We start from the raw sequence: 19,895 nt of genomic DNA on the forward strand, positions 1-19,895 counted from the left end.
GGAATCTAAATTAGACGACTTGTAGTGATATCCTCGGCTTCCTCTGAGAACTTCAGGCCAGTTTTCCCCCATACTTTTGTTTTTTGGCTGTGCTGGGTCTCCGCTGCTGCTGGGGCTCTTCCCTGGTTTGGGGGGCGGAGGCTGCTCTTGGCTGCGGTGCATGGCTTCTTGGTGCTGTGGGTCCCCCGTTGCAGAGCACGGGTCTAGGGTACGCCAGCTCCGTGGTTGTGCTTCCAGAGCACCTTCAGACCGCTTGTATTAAAAGTCTTATGACGTGAGTCAGCAACCTAAGTTTATGAGTTTGCTCTCCATGTCTTCTTTGAATGTCGTGTCTTTGACTGGCAGCGCAGTAGCTGTGGGCAGATGTGAAGTATGGTGGATCACACTTGCCAATCAGTGGACTGTGATTTTGAATCTTGTGATCAAGACAGGACTTGGCTCTTTGAGGGAAACTGGCAAGTATTCTAATCTGGATCTTAACTGGCCTAGTCCTCCCATCTTACTGAAGTTGAGAATTTTCTTGATGGAAACCCCCAAAAGAGTTTCAGATAATCAGTGTCCTTCAGCAGATGGACAGGAGTGGTGTGAGGTCCCTGTGGGTCACCGGGGTGGGTGGGTGAGGTGCTGCTGTCCTGCTGCTGCTCCTGAGAGCTTGGCGGTGGCTGATTCCTGGGCCATTTTGCGTTTGCACTCTTACGTCATGGCCAGAGAACTGCTTCTGATGAGATAAGTCTAATTAACAAAGCCACAAGGGGCCCTTTATAGGAGAGTTATAGATTCCTGTTATAAGTGGAGATTAGGGTCTGTTTTTTCCCCCTGGTTGGAGCAAAATAAGGTATTTTCAGGGGATGGGAAGGAGGAGAGAGTGTATATGTACAAATGAAGTACATGGTAATTATTAAAATATCCCCAGAATATTAGTCACATTACAGACCATAAGTTTTAGTGACTCAGACAGAATGGGTGTAAATATCAAAGGGACTAAAAGGGAATAGAAGATTTGGGAAAGTGTGATCAATTGACCATGACAACTGGTGCCTTTTGGCAAAGATAGAAAATTTCTGACATTTTGAAGAGCTAGATTGCCTGTATTATTTTTCCTAAGGGAAGAGAGCTATCTTGTGAAGTTCTGATGTTTTGATAGCCATAGTGAAATAAAATAGTGTTTCTCAAAGGGTGTTCAGGATCCCCTAGATTACCTACTAAACATGCATTTTTCTGGCCATTTTCTCATTTCTACTGACTCAACTTGGCCAGTCACCAGAATTCTTAATTCTGTATAGATTTTTGAAGCCTGTGTGCTGTGCTTAGTATTCAGTCATGTCCAACTCTTTGCAACCCAATGGACCACTGTAGCCCCCCAGATTCCTCTGTCCAAGGGGATTCTCCAGGCAAGAATACTAGAGTGGATTGCCATGCCCTCCTCCATTGAAACCTTACCCTGACCTAATTAATAAGAATATCTGGGAGGTAAAGTTGAGAATCACAGAACTTCCGGAATGAGAACATCACTTTTGTGTGTTTTTGCTAGAAGTGCATTACATTATTCTAATGATAATAAAACATCAAACAAATCTAAATTGAGAGACATTCCACAAAATGTACTTTTTTAAAGTGTCAAGGTCATTTGAAACAAATTACACTGATTAGAGGAGACGCATGAGGCACGGTAAGGAAATGGAATGTGCAGTCCTCAGTTGGATTCTGGAGCAGAGCGGGGACGTGTGTGGGGTGACTGACTGAGTCAGGAGAAGGGCTGAGATTAGCTTACAGCGTTGCCTCGGTGTTGGTTCTTAATATAATTACACTCAATTTTTAAAGTTAATCCTTTTTGAGTTCTTGTTCAGCAGGTCTTCCATCTGTATGACCTTTGTTCCCTTGCCCTGTAGGCTTATGATCTTTATTGCCCAAGCCAGGCACATTTTCAGACCTTGCCAAATAATAACGTGTGCATTCTGTTAGGCTGTACGCATGTACTTTCTCTTCCCATGCAGTCTCACTATTAAGCGGCATTGCTATACAATGAATAATAGGCATCCTTTTTTCAAACTGGTAAGTGGGGATGTAGTAATTTAGTGGGTTTCTACCAGCACTTAAAAAATGGGATAGAAAATATCAGTGTAAGACAGAGTAAGGTTAAATACTGTTGCAAGAAACTTTTGTTTATATGTGTGTATTTTGCATCTTCACTAGGCGGTCATGTAAAATGTTGTACTCTTAGTTGCCACTAATGAAAAGTTTGAAAGTCCCTGCTTTAAGAGCTACCAGTCTTTTGAATATAGATGAAGTTGTTAAAAGCATTGCATTGTGTAGACACATCAAAAGTAATTTAGAGTATTTTGTTTGACACCTCTTAAGGATTTTTAGGGCCAGAAATCAGGGGGTTGTATAAAAGTTAAAAGGATTTCACTGCGCTTAGGGTCTTAAGCTTTTGCATTTTTAATAGACCACAAGTCACAGTACCTATCTGCATAAAAAATAATTCAGATGCAGAATACCTGGTCTGCCTGCAAATACATAGATCTGTGGTGGCACCGATCCTATGCTTCGTTTCAAGGACAGAATTTAGCTGTAAAATTTAAGGGTGTGCTGGGAATTACTAAAAAAAAAAAAAAACAGAAGCAAAACAGAAAACCCTAGAGGAGCCAGAACAGACGGACAGAATGTGCCAGGGAAGAACAGAGGGATTGCTCAAGAACCAGGAAGCGGATTTGTCCCCTGCGCCGTGGGCAGCTCTCCAGATGCTTCAGGGCAGGAATCCTGTGTGAGTGTCCTTTCTCTGCAGTGTCACACTCTCTGCTGAGGAACGGTTTGAGTGCTGTGCTGTGCCGTGTGTCCCGTTATTTTAGGGATGGAGTCTGAAGTGTATATGGTGTGTGTGTGGTCTTCACACTGCCCAGCAGGTGCTCTGCTTGACCTCCAGGGTTTTGGGGGAAGATGACATGAAAATGTCCTCAGGAAAATGTTTTATTATTTCTGTTTCTGTCAGTTAAATTTTGGAGAATTGTATTAGGTAATCGTGGGCTTTCTTGGGGCTTCCCTCATGGCTCAGATGGCAAAGATCTCTGGGTCGGAAAGATCCCTTGGAGAAGGGAATGACTACCCACTCGAATGACTACCCACTCCGCTCTTCTTGTCTGGCAAATCCCATGGACAGAGGAGCCTGGCAGGCTGCAGTCCGTGGGGTCGCACAGAGTCATACACGACTGAGCGACTGAACAGTGCCCCTTTCAGTCTTTAAGATCAGTGAGATCTGGGTTTATTTCTTATTCTGTCACTAATTTCCCAAGTGGCGTTAGTGTCAGAGAACCTGCCTGCCAGTGTGGGAGGCGAAAGAGACACTGGTCTTTCGGAGCTTCCCCGGTGGCTCAGGATAGCAAAGATCCCTGAGTTGGGAAGATCCCCTGGAGAAGGGAATGGCAACCCACTCTAGTATTCTGGCCTGGAGAATCCCATGGACAGAGGAGCCTGGCGGGCTATAGTCCATGGGGTCGAAAAGAGTTGGACATGGCTGAGCCCACGTGCGCACACACACACAGCCACTAATTACTATTTAACAGCAGCCAAGTAATTTGACTTTTCTCAGCTTCAGTTTGTCTTCTGTGAAATAGAGCGGGGGCATCTCTGGACGGTGGGGGGATCGGATGAAACAGGAGATCGGAAGAAGCACTTTACCGAAAGACGGCAATGACACGCAACTGCTTTTCTCGGGTCTTTATGAGAGGGTTGAGTCGTGAAGGGGGTTCTATGGATCAAAGTCTTCATGGCGTATTAAACAAATCTTTTATGCAGTTACTGCAAAAATCTACGAGGGAGAAGCTTGAGGACGTTCTCCCATACCATACGGAGTTGAGACCTAACTCAGTGCTTTAGGAACTTAACTCTCCGGAAGGTTTTGAAAGCAGAGGGGGGTAGGGTTTTACACCCTATTTATTGAGTAAAACTGTTATCCAGACTGGAGACATTTTACAGAATTAAAGCAGTTGCTCACTCTGATGGATATAACACGTAGACGATTAAACCAGCTTGATCTGCCTTCTGCTGAAGTGTGCGGCTGTGCGACAGGTGCGTTTATTTCTTGAAGGGTGGGCATTGAATTTAATTTCCCTGAGACGATTATAATCAGAAATGCTTTTAGGCCAGTTGTTTGCTCTGTGACCATTAACTAACAAGATGATTCAGTCAGGCTTGATTCAGTTACAACTCAATCTTTCGAAACCAGCCATGTAGTTTCAGCTTAGTTTTATTTCCTGGAGGGGTGGAATGTGGGATCCCCCGCCTCAGTTTCCCATAAAGCATGTATAAGCTTCAGTACAGGCACATTTCAACAAGATGAGTGGACAGGTCTTTCTGGAAATCACTTCCGTGTTGTAAGGATTTTAAAGTTCCTTTAGTAGTTTTCTAGGTGAGCATTCACTAGTCAGTCTTTTTTCCTTTTTCAAAACAAATTTCCTTCTTTTTTTCCTGGCCTAAAAATAATGCAAATATTCGTGACTTAATTTCTTTTCTTTTCATATGTTTATAACTACATATTTCCTAGAGAATTGTGTTTTAATGAGATTGTCAGAGTTTCTCAGTTAGCCCTATTCCAAAATGTTTTAGGGCAATGCATTTTAATGTTTTATAATTCTACACTGGAGAAATCCTAACAGGGTATTTAAGTCAGGTGATAAAACGAAAGTCGTAAAAGAGCTTTAAAGAACTATGGTGCTAGAATGGGTTTCCTTCCTAGTTCAAAACCATTTCAGAAACTTCATGAATGACCTTTATTTTCTTCTCTGTAGCACACACGACTGTAATTTCCCATGACTATTTATGGTCTGTACAGCCCTTTTCTAACTTCCTTTTTTTTTTTAAATGTCAACAGAATATGTGTTTCTTTAATGGAAAATGTTCTATTTGGGGGAAGCTGCTTTTCCTCAGCTATGTCATGGAGTTGTGTGAGTGTTTGTGTGTGTGTAAGTGTGGGGGCTGCAAGATCAGAGAGTATTGAATTAGTGGATTGAAAGATTGGAACGACAGTCTTGGTGGTGACTCCTGAATACAGAGCCTTCTTTTTATCCTCAATTAAAAATATCTGTACCTGGTATTCCAGAGTCTTTCTTTTTAAGGAAGATTTTATTCTTTTTTTAAACTAAGTTATGGTAAAATAGTCCCGAATTGAATGCAGAATGTGTCAAACGTGGGTGGTTTTGAAATGAGAGAAAGTCGGTTCATTAACATAGTGGTTCGTTCCGGGTAGGGGTTGGGGAACAAGGCAGCTTTGGCCTTGGGGACCGTGGTAGGTGGGTCCTGTGGGCTGGACAGTGGTCAGTCCCTGTGGCCCCACGATGGAGCGCCCGTGGTAGAGATCACCGGGATGCAGCAGGGTTGTCTGTCTGCCCAGGTCCTGCTCCGCCCTTCGCTTCCCTTTTCAGTGACTGGGAGCCTGATCCCAGCAAGGATTCTGTTTCAGTTCTCCAGCTTTGCATTTTCTATTTATCTGTGTTTCACAGTAACTAAGGAAGTATTACAGTTTTTGACAGTTTTAGTTATCTCAAGTATAAAAACATTCTTCATAGTTTAGCTGTTGTTCACACTGTCATTTGGGTTACTGATAGTGTATATTAATACGTGTTTCCATGTAAACTTTATTAAAGTATAATATAAATACAGAAATGGGACCATAAGTATGAACGTGTCAGTTGCTCACTCGTGTCCCGTTCTTTGCAACCCCATGGACTGTAGCCCGCCAGGCTCTCTGTCCATAGCATTCTCCAGGTGAGAGGACTGGAGTGAGTAGCCCATTTCCTTCTACTGCAAGTATAGTACTTGATAAACATTTTCAAAGTGAACACACTCATGTGACCAGCACCCAGAGTGAGAACCAGAGCGGTATCATACTGGAAAAATTAGAAGCTATCTTCTAGACACTGCCTCCCTTCCCTGACTTTTAATATTGTATATTAGTTTTGCCTGATTCTGAACTCTGTAATTATGGAGTCATGCAGTGTATCCTGTTATCTTCCATCCTATTGATACATGTAGTTCTTCATTTTCACTACTATACAGTATTCCATTATTTTACTACAGAACAAATTATCTCTTGCAGTTGTGAATATATGTCAGTAAAATATGGTTTATACAGCATGCTGAAAAGGACTTAGTCACTATGTGATTTAGTTATATTGTGATCTAACATCTAATTGTTTTATTGCTATGAAAACTTTTATTTTAAAATAGGCAATTGTGTTTCTCTTTCTTAAGACAGAATATTAGCTTTACCTTATCACTTTCCTTTCTACTCCCCACCAGCTATAAAATATGACTTCCTTTTTCTTTTGTACTTCCATAAAAATTTATTTCTAGGGAATTCCCTGGAAGTCCAGTGGTTAGGACTCCATGCTTCCACTGCAAGGCGCAAGGGTCAGGGGACTCAGATCCTGCAAGCCACACAGTGTGACCAGGAAAAACAAACAAACAAAATTGATCTCTATCTCTTTGTAGTTAACACATTTAGGTAATTATTGTGTTCAGTATAGATTGTGGAGTCATATATCTATATGCCTGCCAAAGCTAAAACCTATCTTTAAATTCGTGTTTCTAAACCCAGTTTCCAGTATGGTGGGTATCTGACAGGAAACTTCTAGATTTGTTGAGAATTCTGGGGTGGAGCTCTGGCTTATCAGCACGATTTTGTTGTTTGTCATCGTAGCCTGAGATTCCTGAATGCGTCTGCAAACAAACTGGAAACCCTCCCTCCAGCCACACTTTCAGAGGAGACCAACAGCATCTTACAGGAGTTGTATTTGACGAACAACAACCTCACAGATAAATGTGTGTCCTTGTTAACCGGACACCCCCATCTGAAGGTTCTTCACATGGCCTACAACCGACTTCAGAGTTTTCCCGCAAGGTAAAAGAAGATTGCAGAGTGACATCCTTCATTGCATTTCTGAAAATGGGTTCATAGATGAAAAGGCAAAAACGAAAATGTTTAGTTTCCAAATAGTGTAAAGCTTATTCCTCTTTTCTATAAGCCATTATCAACATTCCACTAAAAAGGAATGTGTTTATTTTTCTAATATGAATGTATCCAAGGACCCAGTTGCTAGACTGTTCTTACGATTTTGAAACAAAGTATGTTATTTACAGGTATGTTTTTTCTTTTGATTAATTAAAAAAATTAACAGTATGGCGAGTGAGAATTAGAACCTTAACTAGGAACCTGAAGGTTCTTAATTAGCTAATAGCTTTGGATTTGTGTTTATGGTATAAAAAGCAGTGGTGGCTTATTTGATCATAGAAACTGTGACACTGGAAATAATTTATGGCTCTCAGAAAATTCCACTTTTAAGTCTATTTTAATTTGAATTTGTAATCTGGGAAACAGTAGCACTGTATCTTGCTTTGAATGAATCTGCACACTGAGCCTGCCGTGGAGGACTTACTCTGCTTCTCTGTCATTGGCATTTATCCATTTAACAAGTCAGGTCCGAGAACTCACATCCACACACCAAAGAAGCACACACTAACCCCTGGGTATTCTGCTGTTAACTGCAGCTTAGCATTGGGCAAAGCAGAATACTGGCACAGCCTCCGTCTGTGGCCATCAAGGTTAGCAGTCTGTTGAAGACCTTACTAAAACGGGGAGGCCCAGGTATGCACTGACTCCTAGTATTGCTTTATTTTGTAGTATACATTTATTTTCTCCCAATCATTTGATGTTAATGTTTAAGTTTTTCTTTCTTTTTTCTTTTTAATTGTTATGTATTTTTCTTTTACTATGGAATGAGGTGATATTTTTAGAAGAAAACATGGTGGTCCCATAAGAATAACACCCCTGAAAGGGCTCCCTGTCCTCTGAGATGGTTAGAGGCCAAGCATGGCTGTCCCCTCAAGCTCTGAGGGTTCCCCCGCGCAACCCAGGCCACTGATGACCGCCCTAAATACAGAAACTTGGTTTTTTTCCCACCTTCATTCTATGTTGAGGCATGGAAATTTCTTTAACATTTTCTTCCTTGGGCCTGATTTCCATATTTTGAATCTTTTTTCATGCCTGTTGCTTATTGATTTCTTCCCATTTCTTTTCAAAATATGTGACATATTCAAATAACAATCTCTTACAAATTCAGGCTGTCAGAGATGGATTACTTCACAGTCTGTACATACAGGGGTGTTTGTAGCGTATCCTAACACCATGTTGAATGTTTATGATATTAAAAGATCTGATTTCATCAGGTAAAAACTTAGTTCTTGTATCTTTGGTATATATCTCAAGTAATCAAATAAAGTAACGTTTATTTTTGAGAGAGAACAGAAGGGCAATAAAGGGTTTCTCGCTAAATTGTTTGGATGGTTTATTGTGACAAGTGAAACTGCAGCAGGCAGGTGAGGTACCAATAACTGTGGTGCCTATTAAGACTCCGGCATCACCCAAGGTGGAAAAGGGGTCAGAGGAGTGATGGATGCATCTGGGGCTGCGGGTGGGGCGGGGGAACTTTCTCCCTCTAGATTTACAGAAAATAAAGGAAACCCCTAACTCTGGAATTTTTCTTTATTTGGTTACTGTAATTATTGATTTATGTAACTAATGTTAATTCTAGACTATAGGTTAAGATTAAACAATAAAAGACATTCTTAAACAAAAACGTTAAATTATATTCAACGTGAAAGTCGCTCAGTAGTGTCCAACTCTTTTGAGACCCCATGGACTGTATAGTCCATGGAATTCTCCAGGCCAGAATACTGGAGTGGGTAGCCTTTCCCTTCTCCAGGGGATCTTCCCAACCCAGGGATCGAACCCAGGTCTCCTGTATTACAGGTGGATTCTTTAGCAGCTGAGCTATCAGGGAAATTATATTAGGGTGTGTTATTAAGGTAAAGTCAGAAAGGTGCTTTCTTTGTAGATATTTAGCAGAAGTTGAGAGAAATTTCTTTGGGTACAGATTGAATTTGGCTCAGCTAGAAGGTCTCTCAGTGGCTCAGACAGTAAAGAATCCACCTGCAATGCAGGAGACCTGGGTTTGACCCCTGGGTGGGGTGGATCCCCTGGGGAAGGGAATGACTACCCACTCCAGTATTCTTGCCTGGAGAATTCCATGGACAGAGGAGCCTGGTGGGCTACAGTGTGTGGGGTCTCGAAGAGTCCGACACGACTGAGTGACTGACACACTAACGCAGACAGTCTCGAGGTGATCCAGGTGGCCCGTCAGCATTCTCCTCAGCACCACTTCGTTATCACACGTGATGTCAGAGGAATTTGGGGAGTGCGTTTCAGGAGAAAGCATATCTTCATATAAGCCTTCCCGCTTCTCCTCTGTATCCCCTTGAGGTCTCAGGGCCAGTACAAAGAAACCCTACTCGTAAACTAAGCTCTTTAAAGCACATATACTGGATTAACGCAGACTTTTGACCAATTCGAGTAGGATTTTCACTGCAGTTCAGACTAAGCCACATAGCAAAGTGATTGTTGTCAGGATATCTTAATTCACACGCAGAGTAGGAAAAGGACATCCGTTTTTCTTGTTGTTGCCAATTTAAAGAGTTGAAGCTAAGACTTTTTGTTTTGTAGTAAGAAAAGTGTTAGTTTCTCAGTCCTGTCCAGCTCTTTGCGACCCCATGGACTGTAGCCCACCAAACTCCTCTGTCCTTGGAATTTTCCAGGCCAGAATGCTGGAGTGGGTTGCCATTTCCTACTCCAGGGGATCTTCCTGACCCAGTGATTGAACTCAGGTTTCTGAACTCGGGTTTCTTGCATCTCCTGCATTGCAAGCAGATTCTTTGCTGTCTGAGCCACCAGGGAAGCCTCTGTATTAAGAAAAGAGGTGTTAAAATACTTTGATCCTCAAAAACAGTAGTGAAAAAGTGATTCAACAAATCATTTGTTAAAATGATTCCGAGTGAATCTTTAAAGAATCTTCAGACTAAATTACCCTTTGGTTCTCATTATCTATTATTAGTATTTTCTTTTTAAATTTCTTTCTAGTTACTTTGTGATTTGTCCACCTTGGATTTTCTCTTTTTTTTAGTAAAATGGCGAAACTGGAGGAACTTGAAGAGATCGACCTCAGTGGGAATAAACTAAAGGCCGTGCCGACGACCATCATGAACTGCAGGCGCATGCACACCGTGACAGCTCACTCCAACTGCATCGAAGTCTTCCCTGAGGTGATGCAGCTCCCGGAGATCAAGGTATGTGGTCCGAGCCGTGACCCCCAGCCTCAGGCTGAAGACATGCTTCCTGTGAGTCACCGGCTTAGGATGCCGGCACCCTCCGCCGGGTTCCTTGGAGTGAGGACGCCTCTGTTGTTCTTGCTCCATCCCTCCTCGCTGCTGGGCCACGCTGCTGAGTTGGCCGAGGTGGGAAACCAGTAAACAAGAAGCCCTGGGCTGGGAGTGGGGAAGGTGGCTCAGAGGCCAAGAGTCTGCCTGCAGAGACACAGGAGACTGCGAAGACGCCCTGCTGGAGGGAACGGCTGCGCACTGCAGGGTTCTTGCCTGGGGGTCCCATGGACACAGGAGCCTGGTGGGCTACGGTCCGTGGGGTCACAAGGGATCGAACACTACTTGCGACTGGACGTGAGCCGCGTGGCCACCTCACTCGTTCCCATCTGTCTAACAGCACCTGTCGCACCTTTTTCCAGGGTGTCTGTGAGACTCAGAGACTGAGCCAGGCTTGATAGGAGTTTGAAAGAGCCAGCAGCACCCTGCACCCCACACCCCGATTAAACAGCGGCATCCCCATGGCGCTGTGGGGTAGTAGCAAGTCCCTGTGCAGATGTAGTCTCACTGCTGTTTAAAGACCAGACACGCGCTTCAGTTGAATGATGCTGGCAGAACAAGTAGTATCTCCCATTTGGTAGGCAAGGAAGCTGAGGTGCTGAAAAAGAAGGTGGTCTGTGTCAGTGAAGACGGCAGCTTGGTGGCAGAGGCTTTCTACACCTCATGACTGTGGCAGTCTCACAGGACGAAACCAGTTCACTAGCAGGAACGTCATCTAACAGTTTTTTTTTTTTGGGCGCAAAGAGTAAGAAGTTCTTACATTTGTGTCTCAGCATTTCTGATTATTAGTTTTATGCTTAATAAAGGAAAAAAACTCTGGTTATAGACTCAGGATATATTCTCATCTCCTAAAAAGGAACAAATGTCATCCTGTTTGAAATCACTTTGAATAGCATGAACGATTTTTCATCACAGGAGTACATTTACATGGTTGAGGTGTGTACGAGCCATGTGATAAGTGTGTGTGTGTTTGCTTTAGGCCATGAAGTATTTTACTTTGAGCACTGTAATCTCGTATATGACTGTGGCATTTTGGAATACTTACTGAAAATTCACAGAATTTTTTTTTTTTTTTTTTTGCCATGCCGTCTGGCTCACGCGATTTTAGTTCCCCGACCAGGGATGGAACCCGGACCCCTGCAGTGGAGGCATAGTCTTAACCACTGCACCACCAGGGAAGTCCCAGAAGTATTCTATTTTTACTTTATAGTACCTTTTACAGTGGGTAAGAGGTGGGCTTCTGAAGGGAATATATCTGGAGTTGGATTCCAGCTCCAAGTCCCTTAATTGTTCTGTTCCCTCATCTGTACAATGAGGGAAAGAACAGCACAGAGTCACAGTGTTGCTGTGAGGATGAAATGGAATAAAACGTGCAGAGCATCTGAGGGAGGAGTAAGAACTCTAGCGAGAGCACTGAATGTGGGCCATCATTAGTGACGAGGCCTCCGTAGGGGTCAGCTCTGATGTTGATTATGTGGAGCAACTGTTCTGGCTGATGATCAGCAGAATCCAGGAAGCCTGTCACTTAAGCACAGGCTTCTCTGATTCCAGCACAGGAGCTGTGCTGACAGCTGAGCCTGCCGGGGGCTGCTAGCCGGCCCATCCTGGGAGGGGGTGTGGTGTGTCTCGGGGGCTCATTAAACAGGGCCCTGTGCACCCCGCCTCTCGGTTAGCCTCCCATGTGCTGCTCTTACTGTCTGCACCTGTCGTTTAATGTTACCGAACTCTTAGCTGTTGATTTTTTTGTTTTTAAGTATCTGGTTTAAAATGTGGATAGATGTTTACATTTTTCAAGTTTTGACTAGGTTTTGCACAATGTGAATGTTGTCCTGCAAAAGCAGACTTTCTCTTAGGCCCTTGCTTGGGCTCCCGGCCTTTAAATCAGCGCTGTTGAGTCTCATGTCGCCCCTTCCCTGCATCTGCCCTCTGTGCCCTGCTGGCAGCCTCTGCGTTGTTGGGGGCGGGGGGCGGTGTGTGGCCGGAGCTGCAGCAGTGGCTTGCAGGGTCTCAGTTCCTCCCCCAGGGTTTAAACCCAGGCCTCTGGCAGTGAAAATGCAGGGTCCTAGCCACTGGACCACCAGGGAAGTCCTAGAGCCACTTTTAAAACTTTACTTTTGGTATTATTTTTTAATAGTTTTTTTTTTTAATCCCAGATATTATATCCTGGCATTTTCCTTATGTTAAAAATGCCCAGTCTTTCTGATCCAGCAGTCCCATGACCAAGAGATGTTTGTTGTTGGGGTTTTATTTCGGGGGGGCGATGATGAGCAGTATCAAGTATCCTTTACATACAAAAGTGTGAACTTTGCAGTCCTGGACAGATAGTGTTGTTGAAAAGTAATAGTTACAGTGTGTGAGAGCTCTGGGCTGATGTTTTAGTGTTATTTCATATGAGAAACAACTCATTCATATTTCGTATGAGACTATTTTAAGTAGCTGTGTAAGTATTTACACAGATTTAAACCATCAAAGGAAAGCTCCCGATAAAAGTAGTGGCTGTAAACAAATGATAAAATACCAGAGTCATTACTGCAAACTGAGCCCCAAAGCATGTTTTTAATATAAAAGAAATCATTTTTTATGAGTTGAAATACTCTAGCCTATGTTAAAATTTTATTGTGGTTCAGAATTTTATTGCAGATGGTGAGAATCCATCCGCCTGCAATGCAGGAGACCCAGGTTTGATCCCTGGGTTTGGAGGGAAGATCCCCTGGACAAGGAATGGCAACCCACCCCAGTATTCTTGCCTGGAGAATCCCGTGGACAGAGGAGCCTGGCAGGCTGCAGTCCGTAGGTTGGCAAAGAGTTGGACGTGACTGAGTGACTGACACTAGTAGTCCTAGGTTATATTCTTAAGGCTTCTTGAAAATAAAGTACAGTAATTGTAAGGTGTTTCATAAAAAGTATTAAAATTATTGCAATTATAAACATTAGGAGATAACATAAGTTAAAGAAGAATAAGGTCCTGTTGTATTTAGCTAGTTCTCTGTGAGCAGTCTCATCTCTTAAGACATTAAAGGAGAGGGCTTGTTCACAGCTTTGTTACCAAAGCTTTAAAACCAATTATCATTTAAAAGGATAAACAAGTTTTCTTACTAAAATATATATACTAAAATGTAATTTTTGAAACTTGTAAAATTAGGCCATTATTCACATACCCCTAGAACAGAGACCACATGCCTCCCCTAATCTTGGGTAAAACGTAGGTGTAGGCTTGCCTCATTTTGGTGCATTTAGCGAGATCTCGCAGAGTGATCGTCAGGCAACAAATTCTCTATGTGGGCCAGGAGGTCATGTAAGTTAGTAGGAAAAAAGTTAATTTTGTAGAGTTTTCTGGTGCACTCAAGCGCACCCAGTCGCAGAAGTTTTGTTCCCTGGGATTACTGTCTTCACCGTTGTTCGGCACCTTCTTCGAAACCCACCACCAGTCCTGTGTTCTGGAGCAGGTCGTGTTCTGTTCTGATTCTAAAATAAATACACCTCCTTCTGGGTACAGATCCGCCGTCAATCAGCTAGAGAGGAAAACCTGGCCCTCGAGTCACCACGTCAGCCAGGCGTGGCTTGGCTGGTCCCGGCTGACGTCCTCGTCTAGGCCCCCAGTGCTGGCGGCCCAGGGAGCAGTGGAGCCACCTGGGCGGCCCTCAGCCCCTCTCGCCCAGGGGCCCCTCACCTCACTCCACGGCCGCCACATCGATAGTGTAGCAGCTTTGCAACAAAACCCAAGCTCCTCGTTGAATTACTTCCAATTAGTGACATATTCCTACCATTTTTGAAGTGTGGTTTAAGCAGGTGAAATTAATGTGTGACACAGCAGATGAAATTTAAACATATACCAGCAACTTTTGTCAAATTTTTCGTTTTCCTGTAGGGTCCTGATTCTGGCCACTAGGTGAACAGCATATTTTAAAATGTTTTAAGTTCTTCCCAGAAGGTTATTTTCATGTTTGTGCTGTGAAGTAATAAATCAATTGGATAAGTCGAGGGACGTCATCTCTAGGACTGCTTTTTTCCCTGGGAAATGGAGTATGAAGTGTGTTTAATATGCCACACTCTTGAGAACAGTGGATCCAGGAAGTTGAATTTCCCTTGGAATCAAGCCATGTTTGTTGTTTCTGAAGTGGGATGAGGGCAAGAGAACCAGCTCAGTCATAAACACAAAGCACACGGGGAAGTGGTGGGTCAAAGTGGGTGAAAGAAAAGGCATTAATTCTTCAGAAAGGAGGGTAAGGGAGATAAAGACACACCAGGGACCAGTTAGGTGGCAGTTTAGGTGGGCTAGCTGACCTTCTAGACTCAACAGGTCACCTAGAAACTGAAATATCCAAAAACCAGGAAGCAGAAACAGTTGTCTTTCTGGTCCTGGAGTCTGGGTATTTGTTATTTAGGAATTCTTCTAAAATTTGGGGAATCTGGCACCCATTCCTGTTTGGAACAAAAGCTGCGGAAAAGGCATGAAGCAGTGTCTTCCAGGACAGGGCCATTGAAGCTGCTTTTCTCTCTGCCTCCCTGGCCACACAGCCCACAGGAAAGCTGGGCCTGAACAGTCACTCTCTCTCAGAGTCAGGGTAAAGTGTTAACTCAGACAGATTGGTTTGTTTTTTTAACTCAAATTTGAAAAATTATTTCAGCAGGTCTTTTAAACACAAAGCCACTCCCTTTCCAACAAATACTGCTTGCATCTTATGAAGTGGGCTGTGTGTACATGCAGGTAGACAGCTGGCCCTCTGAGAGTCCTGTGTGTGGAGAGCGTCCCTTCAGAGGCGCCCCAGGGAGAGGAGCACTTGTGGCGGTGCGTCCTCAGAGAGCTTGGCTGGGAAGTGGGCACTGCCATGCTCTCGACAGTCTCCTATCCACAGGGAGAAGAAGTGAGATCATACGCCCCGAAGTCTAGAATATGGCCTGCAGTCATCTATAAACTTCTGTGATGTCTCCTTTCTGATCTAAAATTACATGCTAATTTTGTGTTCTACTCTTTTATCATTTCTTTTAGTTTTGATATAAAAGTGAAGGCTCCACAGTCTTCTAAGCAACACTGACGCCCCCAGAAGCACAGGCCAGGTGTCCTGTAACTCTGTGATATACCACTGAATCCCCAAGGGCACACATAACCAGTTTTAAGAAGAAATGATGAAAAGGAATTGCTTAGCTTATATGTAGGATGCGTTTCATTAAAGTCAGATTTTAGAAATAGTTTTGGTGTTTAAGGGAATTTACTGTTTGCAGAAATGGAATAGTAATTGGTGGATTGAGGATTTTTTTGAAAAAAGTTTTACCTTGATGGTCATTTTTTTCAAGGTGTTGCCAATAAGGTTTCCTAAATCTAAAACCCAGTTGAGAAAAATCAGAGATACCATGTATAAACTTAAAAGGAAGGGCCTTCACAAATTAATGTAGAAAGGAGTGGCAGCCCAGTCCAGTATTCTTGCCTGGAGAATCCTATGGACAGAGGAGCCTCGTGGGCTGCAGTTCATGGGATTGCAAAGCGTCAGACACAACGGAGCAGTTAACACGTTCACAAATTGAAGTTCTTCTTTTGCTTATTCAGTCAACAAGCATTTGTGGAAGACTATTAAAAGAGCAGGAAATCGTGCTTGTCAGCAAAGCACTCACTGTCCGTGTTAGCACCAGAGGTTGCCACCAGATAGCAGCGTCCTGTAATGTTTAGGAATAAACCTCCTTAAGTGTGCACAGCTATATTAGGGGTGTTTCTCCACTCAGTCTGCCCTTAATGAAATGAGTTACCTTCTCATGCAGCAGCAGTCACATTTAAAAACATATCAATTCCTTTGCAGTGCTACTTACTCTAGACTGAATTTAACCTAAACGTGTATATTGCAGTTCCCATCCTAACAGATCCATTAAGATCCGTTCATTTATTCAGTCAACAAATAAGTGCCTACCAAGTGGTAGGCATTCATTTGTTTGTTTCTCCTTCTGGTGAAAGCATCGTTTGAGCTCCTGCTTTGTGCAGTGTGCTAAAAACGCATCAGACGTGGGAGGAGATGCAGCAAGGTAGCGTGAAGAGTTCCCTTCACAGAGGACGGTGTGCCAGGGCACAGACAGGTGGGAACAGGTTGGCGCGAGAGCTCACTCTGACAGCTGAACACCGAGTGAGAGGAGGCAGGTGCTGAAAGGCGGATTGAAGGCCACAGCTGACCAGCTGAGGACCTTGGGCGCAGGTTGAAGGGCGGCAGGGGGCGGCAGAAAGACTGAGGCTGGAGTGGAATGAGGTAGAGCAAGCCACAGCAGAAAACCACCCTGGCAGCACCGTGGGGAGTGGATCAGAGGGAAGGGAGGCTGAAAGCAAAGTTGGGAAGCGGTCATAGTCCTCAGGGCAAACGTAGGATGGTGGAACTAGACGGCAAGGAACTGGCTGCAGGGGGTTCAGGACTGGTGACCAGATGGGCCTGGGCGGGCTGGTGTGTGAACCCATCTCTTAGGATCTGTATCGCTTTCCCCAAGGTCACCTTTATAAATGATACCTCGCTGAACTCGTTTATAATCTGGTAATTTAAAGAAGAAGCAATTTTATGTCTATGGAATTGTAAAAGATTAAATCTTTAGAGGTAACATTAAAAAATGTTGCTAACCAATTTCATAAAATTCAGTGATGTTCCACAATGTCTTTAATCTTTCCCCTTAATACTCTGACCTCCAAATTCGTTTGTGTCAACTGTTTAGCCTTCTACATTACCCACACCTGTCAGTCCTTAAGCTCATGTTTCATCACCATCAGGAGAAGCATTGACACTGCGTGGTGTGTTCTTTTCTCTGTGCTGATGTATACAGACCATGCTATCAGAATAGCCCGTTACGAGGCAGTGTTATCAGAGTTTCATTCGAGTCCAGGTGACACGCAACCATTATTTGTAATTGGAAAAACAACAAAAAGGACGAGATGACCATGTCCCTATTATTAACATTTAGATTAAGTGAATTCTTGCACTTCTGTTGAAAGTATTAAGGCTATCAAAGGTGATGAGAGTGCAGATCTAGAATAAGTGAAATGTAATGAAATTGTACCTACAGTTATGATTTTTATATTAATAGGCTAAAGAAAGATATAGAATTCTAACACTGATTGTGTTAAGGTGTTAAAGGCTGGTGGTGGTGGTGTAGTCACTAAGTCACGTCAGACTCTCTGAAACCCCATGGACTGTAGCCTGCCAGGCTCCTCTGTGCATAGGATTCTCCAGGCAAGAATACTGGAGTGGGTTGCCATGCCCTGCTCCAGGGGATCTTCCCAACCCAGGGATTGAACCCAGGTCTCCTGAATTGCAGGCAGACTCTTTACTGTCTGAGCCCAGGGAAGCCCTGGTCCATTGTAAATGTTTAGGGCTGAACAGCAGACAGACACAGTCCCTGCATTTCGCTGTCATAGTGCAGTGACTCGTCAGACCAGTTCTCCTGCAGCACAGCGTTAGAGCCACTTGAACCACTTACCACGTCTTCTCGTTTCCACTTTTCCTTCAGTGCGTGGACCTGAGCTGTAACGAGCTAAGCGAAGTCACATTACCAGAAAACCTGCCTCCGAAGCTGCAAGAGCTGGACCTGACTGGAAACCCCCGGCTCGCCCTTGACCACAGAACCCTGGAGCTGCTGAAGTGAGTCCCTTGTGAGGCGCCGCAGCCCCGCCCTGTTCCCTGAGGAGGATGCTTGCTGCTCAGTGCAGACAGGAAATGGGATGGGAGGTGTCTGACTTACATGGTCTGTCTGCACAGACTTGGAGTGAAGTGATTTGTGAGTCTGTAGTTCACCAAGATGGACGGACAGCCAGAAAGTTTTTTCAGATAATTGGATACTCATATGTCCTTCCAGAAAGTTTTTGAGAAAGTATCCAGACAAAAGGAGATGAGAATAATGGAAACAAAGTAGGAAGGGAGATTTAAAGACACAGGAGACCTACAGCTCTCTCCACTGTTTTACCAGGATGCAGAGCCCAGGCCCCTCAGTGTGTCCAGACCTTAGTTTTTTCATCTTTAAGGGAGGGTGGTCTACACACTGTCTAAAGGACTTTTCAGAACTAAGAATATATGGATTATCAAGACATATTTCATCCTTACACAGGTAACTTTTGAGTGTTAAATATGAAATGTCATTTTGTGTTAAAAATGTATAAAAATTTGTTAATAAATGGAAGCAGCTCTTTGGAGAAAAATAAAAGTCAAATTTCTATTGCACACCAAAATAAACTCCAGCTAAATTAAAGAGTTAAATCTATAACATGAAATAATTTTTAAAAGAAGAGATCATATAAATGTATTCACAAACCAGAAAAGAACTTTGAAGGCCAAAAAAGAGAATGGGGGAATCACAAGAGAAGTCAGTATATATAGATTGATTTTGTTATTTATGTTATATATAATTATGTATGAGTCAATAATGCTAAGTACTCATTCAAGCAGAAAATAAGCAAAGGATATTAACATTTAATAAACAAAGTACAGATAGTTACATGAAAAGATCAATGTGCAGCTTTATTAATGTATCAAGGAAATATTAAATAAAATATTTTAACGATAACATTTTTCCCCTCAAATTGGTGCTAATGGAGAATTGTCCATTTATATAACTTTTTTAAAAAGCCATTGGCTGTGTCAGACTTTTAAAAGTATTTGTATACCTAAATCAAGGTTTTCTGTGGTAAAAATTTTATTCTAAAAAATAATCAGAAATGTGTTAGGGATAGTCATCAAGATGTTTCTAATTACACTTAGGATGAGTATAAAATCACATGGGGAGATTTTCATGATGTAATTAGAAAAAAATGCGGAACCATATAGATAATGGAATGACCCCACTATTATACAGGCCTAGGACAGGGCCCGTTAAACTCTCTACCGAAGAGTACACGTTACTAGAGCGCCCAGAGCGCCCGCCGTGAAGCGCGCTGCGCTCCCGGACTTACCACGGTTAGTGACAGACAGTGGCATCACAGCGCTCTTCAGGTAAAAGTGCCGCCCTCTGTTCAATAGCTAGACAGTTGTGGCCCCTTAATCACAGAGGTCCCGCACCTAACATGTAACGTAGGCCCCCCGTCGAGGGCTGGCCGGTCTGTTCTCCACAAGGCAATGTCGGTCCGTGTGGTGACCCCTCCACGGGGTTAAAGCTCCGGCTCCCAGACCCCTCAGCCTCCTCTCAGGATGCACACGAGCCCGCGCCCGCTCACTTCAGACAGCTGCTCCCAGACCCCTCAGCCTCCTCTCAGGATGCACACAAGCCTGCACCCGCTCACTTCAGACGGCCCTCCCAGACCCCTCAGCCTCCTCTCAGGATGCACACGAGCCCGCACCCGCTCACTTCAGACGGCCGCTCCCAGACCCCTCAGCCTCCTCTCAGGATGCACACAAGCCTGCACCCGCTCACTTCAGACGGCCGCTCCCAGACCCCTCAGCCTCCTCTCAGGATGCACACGAGCCCGCGCCAGCTCACTTCAGACGGCCGCCCGTCACACTGTTCAGCCAGGCGGGGGATGAGTGCTGCTTCACCGGAATGGACTGGGGTGCAGGGGACAGGGTTACTCTTTTCTTTAATAATCAGCCTAGGGAATGGAGTTCTTTAAAGGCTCTCTCTTCTGTTTGTTTTTTTTTTTTTAAGTATAAATGTCTTTAGAAAGCAACCTTCCATTTTTC

At 43.7% G+C, this 19,895-nt stretch overlaps 1 protein-coding gene across 1 annotated transcript in view; it reads left to right on the forward strand.

The window, feature by feature from the left end:
* The window catches only part of PHLPP1 (PH domain and leucine rich repeat protein phosphatase 1), a 232,065-nt gene that overhangs the window by 193,438 nt on the left and 18,732 nt on the right, over positions 1-19,895 (forward strand). The window contains exons 11-13 of the mRNA XM_027525964.1: positions 6,695-6,895; positions 10,011-10,173; positions 17,737-17,867. Of these exons, the coding sequence (XP_027381765.1) occupies positions 6,695-6,895; positions 10,011-10,173; positions 17,737-17,867 (495 nt within the window). The remainder of the gene's footprint in view (positions 1-6,694; positions 6,896-10,010; positions 10,174-17,736; positions 17,868-19,895) is intronic.

The sequence above is a fragment of the Bos indicus x Bos taurus genome, chromosome 24, assembly GCF_003369695.1.
Source record: "Bos indicus x Bos taurus breed Angus x Brahman F1 hybrid chromosome 24, Bos_hybrid_MaternalHap_v2.0, whole genome shotgun sequence".
NCBI lineage: Eukaryota > Metazoa > Chordata > Mammalia > Artiodactyla > Bovidae > Bos > Bos indicus x Bos taurus.